This window comes from Sminthopsis crassicaudata, chromosome 5 (genome assembly GCF_048593235.1).
Source record: "Sminthopsis crassicaudata isolate SCR6 chromosome 5, ASM4859323v1, whole genome shotgun sequence".
Classification (NCBI taxonomy): Eukaryota; Metazoa; Chordata; class Mammalia; order Dasyuromorphia; family Dasyuridae; genus Sminthopsis; species Sminthopsis crassicaudata.
Window position 1 is genome coordinate 192,272,907 of NC_133621.1, and position 9,516 is coordinate 192,282,422.

Consider the following 9,516-nt stretch of genomic DNA (forward strand, 5'->3'; position numbering starts at 1 on the left):
TAATATAATAAGTAGCATTTATATAGTACTTTAAGGTTTGTAAAATGCTTTAGTAGATTATTTCATTTGATAAAGTGAGAAAGTAGATGTGAATGTGCTTTGTAAAACATCACATGAGGGGCAGCTAGGTGGGGCAGAGGATAGAGCACCAGCCTTGAAGTCAGGAGGACCCGAGTTCAAATCTGGTCTCAGACACTTAACACATCCTAGCTGTGTGACCCTGGGCAAGTCACTTAACCCCAATTATCTCAGCAAAAAAAAAAAAAAAAAAGGAAAAATATCACATGAACAGAAAGTATGAACATTATTGAGGATGAGCTATGAAAAAGTCAGAGGAGGAGATAATATGTATAATACAATGCTCTTTGTAATGAGAAAGACATGAGTTCAAATACAACCTCAGACATTTAACTGCTGTGAGACCCTAAATAAGACACTTGACCTCTGATTGACTCAGTTACCTTAGCTTTAAAATGATGATGATAATAGCACCTACTTCTCAGGGTTGTCAAGCAAGCATGACCTGCCCCATGGGTGATCAAATGAGATAATATTTATAAAGTGCTTAACACAGTGCTTGACAAATAGCAGGCAATATTTAATGTTAACTATCATCATCATTATTATTGTTGGATAGGTATTCAGTTAAGGATGCTTTAGCATATTCAAATCCAATGAGTCTTCTATCCTTCTGCCTCACTTTTCTCGAGTTATATCCCTTCTACATCACTTTATATATATAAAACCACTTTAGGGTTACTCTTTTTCATTTGCTCATTTGTTTCATTTGTTCAAGGAGTTCATTCTAAGTCATGGCTATCATTTCTTTCATTGCAAGCCCCTTTCTCTTTGGAAATATTAACCTTGTGCACATTTCCTTTGTGGTTTTCACCACTATCACATAGCTATTATAAATGATCTTTTCTCATTAGTCTCAATCTACACATAATCCTGGACAACTAGACAAAGATAACAGCCTCTTTCTCTTTTTTATTTCCTTTTAGATTATATACACAGAATCAGGATGGAGGAATCATCAGTTACAAACCCTCCCAGCATCCCTGATAAACCAAAACGTGAACCTCCAAATACTGACACAGGTATTCCTACCAAACCTTTCTGGGATGTCTTTGTGAAAATTTAATCTTTATATATCCAAGTCTAGCATAAATCCTGTAGATAAGTTGAGTAAATGAAACTTTGTTTCTTTGGTGTCTGAAGTAGAGATTTTGATGTAATGGAAAGCATATTTATAAGGGAGAAGTACATTTGGATTCTGGTAAGATTAAAATGATAGACGATGAATTTTCAATTTGGATACCTAGAAAGGAATTTACTTATGGTGATTTGGGGGTGACCACGTAGATAAGTTGGGTAAAAGCTGGGCTAACTGTCTTCCTGGCTTAGGTAATGTCGTCTGTGGAAGGAGTACTTGACTTAGACTCAGAAAGGACTCCAATTCTTTTAACTTTCCTGTTTTTTCATCTGTAAAATGGGGATAATACCTATGTTACTTCTCTCACATAATTCTCATAAAACTCAAATGAGATAGTACAGATATTTGAAATGTCAAAATATAGGATATTTATTATTCTTCCTAAAATTTCTTTTAATAAACCTATAAGAAAAGTAATAGATGATGGGAGAAAGCATGGGATGCTGGGAAGAATGTCAGGCATTGTATCAGAGAAACCTGAGGGCCGGTCTTAGCCATGGTACTAGCATTGTGACAATGCTATAGTCATTTAACTCCTTTAGTCTTTCATTTATTCATTTGTAAAATGGGAATAATTTTCATTACGCACAGAATTGTTATGAAGAAAATACCTATAAGCCTTAAAATGTCTTATCAGAGTGCTATTACCACACTAGTGTCATTTCTTCTCCTCTCTCTTATGAGATGGATGGAGTTTGGAGGCATGCAGAATATTTTTCTCCTGGCATTTGGAATAGATTCCTACCAGGACCACACATTCTGATTCCTAAGGTTGCTATGAAGGTAGAGTGCATGCCCACCTACATCCTGGTGGAATGAGTTAGGGCTGATTAATTAGTTTCTATTTCCTTTACTTTGCCTTCTCTCTGAGTCATCTTTGTTCTGTTCTGACATTAATTCCCAGTCCTAATCATTTCATTACTTTCAACCCCAATTCTAATCCCACTCATTTTTCCCTGTTTATATGACTAATTATGGATTCTCTTTTAACCATCAAGAAATTACAGAGCAGGAACTAACCACTCCTCTTTCTACTGCACCAAAGGAAGAGTGGGGACCAGTCCCTAGTGACATCTTCATCAAAGGTATCATTTATTTGCAGTTCTCAGTCCATATTCTTTCTTTTACATGTTTTACTGTTTGGTGGATCTGATTTTTAATAGTACAAAATGAAAATTAAGATAAAGCCAAAAGATGGAGTACTCGTGATTAAGAAGTAAATAAGAAATACACACAGGCCAAAAAAAAAATCCAATCTACTCACAAAAGGGTTAAATATATATATTTCTCCAGTAGCATAGTGTAATGCAGAACTCTGGACAGGCTTGGGTTCTAGTGCTAGGTTAATCACTAATTATAAGTAACTTCTTTTGCTCTCTGTTTTCACATGTGGAAAATAGACTGTACTAGATAATCTGCTAACATTCTTTCAAGATCTAATCTATAAAATAATATGTGGGGCAGCTAGGTGGTGCAGTGGATAGAGCACCAGCCCTGAAATCAGGAGGACCTGAGTTTAAATGTGACTTCAGACACTTAACACTTCCTAGCTGTGTGACCCCAGGCAAATCACTTAACCCCAATTGTCAGAAAGAAGAAGAAGGAGAAGAAGAAGAAGAAGAAGAAGAAGAAGAAGAAGAAGAAGAAGAAGAAGAAGAAGAAGAAGAAGAAGAAGAAGAAGAAGAAGAAGAAGAAGAAGAAGAAGAAGAAGAAGAAGAAGAAGAAGAAGAAGAAGAAGAAGAAGAAGAAGAAGAAGAAGAAGAAGAAGAAGAAAACACAAAACAGCACAGTGCTTTACAGAAAGCAGGCACTTAAAATGTCTGTTGAATTGGGTTGAATTCTATCCATATTGACAAAAATGAAGCATTAATTGATCAAACTTAACTCTCATTTCAAGGAAAGAACCTTCAGGCTGGCCAGTTGTACAGATGATGTTTCATGTTAACAAATGTTTGAGAATATGTATTTATTTACTTAAAACATTACATTCTATGGCCACATTTCTCTGCAAAATGGCTTATATCATGATACTTTATATTATATGTTATATTAATATGTAATATATATTATATATTATTAGCATTCTAGAGATAATAAATTTTTATCTTTGTGCATAAAGGTTTTGTATATTATGAAAGAAAAAATATAAAAATATTGGACAGAATAGAATAGATTTTTTTGTTGGCAGTGACTTAATTCATGAATGTATTAATTAGTAGTTAAAAAATTGAAACCAAGGTAAAACACTTTGTGAGACACAAGAAATCTTCGAGAAAAATATGTATGTATAAACATTTGTATTTTCTCTCTTAAATATCAACAAATGTATATATATATATATGTCACTACTCACTTGGGACAATGGCAGAAGTCCATATTAATCATGAAAATGAAAATAATTAAGTAAATAATCATTTTAACTTTGTTGAAGATAATTTTACTGCCAGCAAATAAGCACAAGCTACAGTGGAAAGAGAATTTTTATCAGGACTGAGAATACCTGGGCTTCATTTTCAACTTTTCTAAGCCTTGTAAACCTTGCTTTTACTGGCTCAAATCCTTAGTTTTCTTACCTGTAAAAAGAGAGGATTTCTACATACTTTGTCTCATTCTGATATTCAGTTCAGTGTACCACCTTGGAAGGACATTATGGCAGTAGATTTTTTTTGGGGGGGGGTGAGATGGATCTAATTAGAAAGTTCTGAAGAAAGTTCCAGCTCTGAAATTCTGTAACTTCTAAGATCATTGATTTAGGGCTGAAAGAAATCATCATCTAGTTCCACTTCATAAATAAATTTTATATATATATATGTGTGTATATATATATGTATATATATATACATATATATATATATATATATATATATATATATATATATATAAATATAAGTTTTAGACTGTGTCCTTCTAGCTCTCCTAACCTTAAAGTGCAATGGGTATTCATGGCATTGGATTATTGACTTGTATCATTTCCATTCTCTGCCAGTTCATTCCTCCTAAGGTAGCTCTTCACCACATTGCCACTGGACTTTGTAAGGCCCACAGATTGGCTTAGCTGATTGTAACTCAAAATTCCTGGGCTCAAAAACCATCAGACTGAGACTCCTTGGCAACAGACATTACAGGAGTGTGCTACTACATCTATCCCTCATTTTACAGATGAGGAAACTGATTTAACTGGAAGTTAAATTGCATGCCCAAGGTTATGGAGATAATAAGTATCCTGAGAAAGATTTGATTCTCTAATACCAAATTGGTATATTTTCCTTTTTATTATTCTATCATATCTTTGGTGATTTCTTTTATTCATAAACTTTTATCCTTTTATTAGTCATATGTGAGTTATAAGAATATCTAAAAGTCAAAATGTGCTGTAAATGAATCCTCTCTCTTCCTCCCCCTCAAATAAATTCTTCCTTCAAGCCTCTTTCTTTTTCCCTCCATTTATTTGGAAAGTCAAACTTTAGGCAGTTTGAGATAGGCTATATTTACTTTCAAAAAAGAATTGCTTCATTAATTCACAAGACAAAAATTCATACCATCTCTAACATTTATTCACTTGTCTCTATTAGATGCGCCTAATACCTTTTCTCCATGGGCAGTCAATGCAGTGATTCTGGGGATCCTTAGCCTGCTGTTGATGGTAGCATCTTCGTTCTTTGGTTACCAATGTAAGTCTTTGAGAGCAAAATTAAGAACAGGATTGTCCATAAATAGGCACAAGAGCCTTATATTGCTCAATTATTGAAAAGCTTATTTTTTTAAAGAAATAGTCACCATTAGTTTGCCAGGGATAATAAGCAGAATCAATGAAAAATATATGAAACAGAAGTCACTACTATTATAATTAATTTTTTAAAGGTCAGACTAAGTTTTTTAATATCAAGATTGTTTAACAAAGGATATTATAAATTTTCCCCTTCTGTGCAAGACAACGATGACATTGAAAAAGACAGAGAAAGGAAAAGAGAAAATAATATATAATACATAACAAAATATAATTAATATTTTGTTATATTACACACCATATACAATAAATATATAAGTATAATGTTAATTGAATATAAAATAATGTAAAAAAAATAAAGCAATATTTTACCAGATTTCTTAAGTAGAGAACTTGCTATACTAGGTTTAGGAGAGATGGAAAGTTTCATATAATGAATCTATAGCTTTAAATTTCCTATCCTATCCCTCTTAGATGATAACCTTTTTAATCTCCTTTCATGGGATTTTTTGTTAGTGGCCTACTTATTACCATCATGTATTGTATTTTTGTAATGTAAATTGAGAATTTGTTCTATAAACAGTCAATTACATGTATGGATTTTATATTGGTTTTTAGATTTTCAAAATATCCAGCAATCAAATAGTAATTTGTATAACCTCACCAAAGAGATGAAGTCTTTCCACAACAAACTAGAAATCTTCTTTGGAACAATGAAGGAACTACAAAAGGGTAACTTGGGGAGTGGGATTTTCTTTCAAGAGATTTAGAGTTCCCTCACTAATTCTCTGCCTATTGCTTATTGAACTCTTCACTATCCTTTAAAATCAAATTTAATGGAATCTCTTCTGTGAAATTTTCTTTGGTAGCACCAACTAGTGATATTCTTTTCTCCCTTGGGCTGCATAAAGAAATTTGTTTGCATCTCTTGTAGTCCTTAAAAATGTTTTTAATGAAAGTATTTGCACAAATAGAATCAATGTAACTAAAATTATAAGAAAATCAGAAAATGGAGGGGGAGGGAAATCTTTGCTTCAAATTTCTCTGAATAGGATTTCATTTCTCAAATACATAGGGAATTAAGACAAATTTATAAGAATAAGAGCTTTCCACAATTGATAAATGGTTAAAAATATAAATGAGCAATTTTTAGAGGAAGAAAATCAAATAAATAACATTTGGGAAAAAGTTCTAAATCACTAATAGAGAAATGCAAATTAAAATAACTTCAAGATACTACTTAATACCTGTCAGAGTGGTTAAGATGACAAAAAAGGAAAAATGAAAGGAAAATACTGAAAGAAAAATAGACAAATGTAGGAAAATAGGTACACAAAATGCATTGTTGGTGGAACTATGAACTTTTAAAAACATTCTGGAAAGCAATTTGAACTCTGCCCTAAAACTTAAATTATGCATACCCTTTGATCCAGGAATACTATCACTAGGTTTATACCCCCAAAGAGATCAAAGAAAAGAAGAAAAAGGATCCATATGTATGAAAATATTTATAGTAACTGGCATAGAATTAGAAACAGGGGGAATGTCTATCAATTGGGAAATAGCTGAACAAGTTAAATATTCCATGAATATGGAATATTATTACACTCTAAGAAATTATTAAGGGGATAATTTTAGAAAAATCTGGGAAAACTTGTAAAAATTAATACAAAGTGAAATGAGCAGAACCAAAAGAATAATTTACAATAACAGCAGTGTTGTAAAGAATAATCAAATGTGAAAGGCTTGGTTACTTTGATCAATAAAATGACCCACCACAATACCAAAAAACTCATGACAAAAAAGAACTTATATACTCAAAGTGCAGGTGGAAGCATATTTTTTCCTTTCTTTTCTTTTCAGAATATGGCTAATGTGAAAATTTGTTTTGCATGATATTTGTAATGAGTTTTATATTTCTTGCCTTCTTAGTGGAAGGAGATAGGGGAGAGAGAATTTGGGACTGAAAATAAACTAAAATAAAATTATATGTAATTTCAATTATCATGCATTTTCCCACAGGTCACTTTCCCTCTTTCCCCCATGGGGAAAAGCCATTGCAACAAATATTCAGTCAAGAAAAACAAATTTGAATATTGTCTGGAAACGTGTCTACAAAATGTGTCACATTCTGCATATTTAATCCATTACTTTATCAGGACATAGGTATTATGTTTCATCATTTGTTGTCTAGAATTCTGGCCGATCTTTGTGTTGATCAGAGTTCTTAAGTCAAAATTATTCATTTTTATGATGTTTTATATCATAAATTATTCTCCTAGTTCTTTTCACTTTACTCTGCATCAGATAATACATCTTCCCAAATTTCTTTGAAATTATCCCTGCCATTATTTCTTATAGCATAATTGTATCTCATTAAAGTAATATAAAATAATTTGTTTAGCCATTTTCTAATGGATAATTCTTTCAGTTTCTAGTTTCTATTTTAAGAACTGCCTATATAGGGGAAGCTATGTGGTGCAGTGGATAGAGTACCACCCCTCAAGTCAGGAGGACCTGAGTTTAAATCCAGTCTTAGATCCTTAATACTTCCTAGCTGTGTGACCCTTAATCCTGGTACAAGTCATTTTACCCCAATTGCCTCAGCAAAAAAACAACAATAAAAATCAACTGTCTATATAAATCAATGTAAAATATCTACATTTATCTTCATATTCATACCTATATAAAACTATAAAAGCTATCTCTAAAAATGGCACCATAAATATTTTTGCATATAATATAAGAACTTTTCTTCTTTCTTTGACCTCTTTGGGGGCACAGATATAATTGGGTGAAGGAGTTTATACAGTTTATAACTTTTTAGGATTAATTCCAAATTGTTTTCACGAATGGCTGGATAAATGAACATCAATAACAATGCATCAATGTGCCTATTTTCCTGCAGTGCCCACAACATTGGTTAGTTTCTTTCTTCTTTTTTTTTTGGGGGGGGTCAATTTTATCAATCTGATGGTTATGGGATAAAATCTCAAAGATATTCTGATGTACATTTCTCTAATTATTATTGATTCAGAGCATTTTTTCATATAGTCATAGACAGCTAAGATAACTTCCCTTGAAAACTGACTATTCATATCCCTTGATTATCATTTGGAGAATGATCCTTATGCTGACAAATTTTATTCAATTCCTTATATAGCTCATTTTCCCTAACTGCTTCCCTTTTAATTTTAACCATATTGGATTTATTGTTCAAAAATACTTAATTTTTGCACTTCATACATAACTTTTAACTTTCATATTGTATTTTGCATAAAAATTGTCCATTATATATTCTGGGAACATCTCCTTTATTTGGCCATGAACTCTCTTACCCTATTTTTAGATATAAAAGATAATTTCTTCCTTGTTCCTCTAAGTTGTTTGTGATAATGATCTTTTATTCCTAGGTCATATATCTATTTGGAGCTTGGTTTGGTACATGGTGTGAGGTGTTGGTTTGATATACACTTGGCATGTGTTATTGAGTAATGTGTTGTCTCCCTATTAGAGCATGAGCTTTATGAAGATGGACAACATGTCTTATCTATTTCTTCCCCAGCAATATAGCACAGTACACTGCACACAGTAATCACTTGAACTATATTTGTTGAATTTTATATAATCAATTATCAAATATTTGAGTGTCTCAGTTAGATATGGGGTTTCTAAAGAGGAAACTCCCTTTAGCAATTCCTACCTGTATTTGTTCTTCAATTCACAATTTTAGAGACTTGCCTTAGCTATTAAGAAATTAAGAGACTTCTCCAGAATCAGTAGGAGTGAGAGCTAGGACTTCAACCCAATTTTTCTCGACTCTGTATCTAGGTATTATCTAAATTAAATATTTGTCCAAATACTTATTATTTAAGTGTATATGTAATTATAAAGATAATCATCTTCAAAGTCTTTTAATTTCTGATATTTAATTTTTTAGATTTTTAGATTTTAAATAACTGATCATTACAGTGATAAATCCCTTATACTTTTTGGAGAAAGATAAAACAAACTAACTTGGACATTTTAAAGATTGCTTTAGTGATAGAACAGAGGACAAGTGAAATTTGTAAATTTTTTCTGATTTAAAATTTTTAAACATATTCCTTCTAGATATTTTAGGAAATCTTAAAATCCATATTGAAAAGCTCTTTGACAGTTTAAAGAGATAGACTATGAACCAAGCTAATTTGGGATGAAGGATGTTAATGCTTGATGACTCTGAAATCATAGTCCCATCCTTTTACAGGTATATAAAAGAAAATGTTGCTCTATTGGGAGACTTCTGGGGATGATGTTTCTTTAAGAGTAAGAGATCTGAATCTCACTAGTTCTTGACCATTGCTGCCTTAATTCTATGAATCTCTGAATCAGCCCAATTTTTCTCTCTAGGAAAATATTCTGAACCTTGTCTGAAACACTGGAAATGGTACAAAGATAATTGCTATAACCAAACTCTCTCGTGTGTATCTTGGTTTGACTGTGATAATCTTTGTAACTCCATGAATGCCACGTTTTTAAAATCAGGAAATGATATGATAATGGTAAGAAGGATGCTTTTTCTTTTTGAAGA

The 9,516-nt window shown here is 32.1% G+C and overlaps 1 protein-coding gene across 1 annotated transcript in view; it reads left to right on the forward strand.

Annotated features, from left to right (window-relative positions):
* The first annotated feature begins 958 nt into the window (after positions 1-958).
* Positions 959-9,516, forward strand: part of LOC141542603 (C-type lectin domain family 1 member B-like) — an 11,577-nt gene continuing 3,019 nt past the window's right edge. Inside the window, exons 1-5 of the mRNA XM_074267140.1 lie at positions 959-1,100; positions 2,215-2,301; positions 4,789-4,887; positions 5,562-5,675; positions 9,336-9,487. Of these exons, the coding sequence (XP_074123241.1) occupies positions 1,025-1,100; positions 2,215-2,301; positions 4,789-4,887; positions 5,562-5,675; positions 9,336-9,487 (528 nt within the window). The 5' untranslated portion in view covers positions 959-1,024. The remainder of the gene's footprint in view (positions 1,101-2,214; positions 2,302-4,788; positions 4,888-5,561; positions 5,676-9,335; positions 9,488-9,516) is intronic.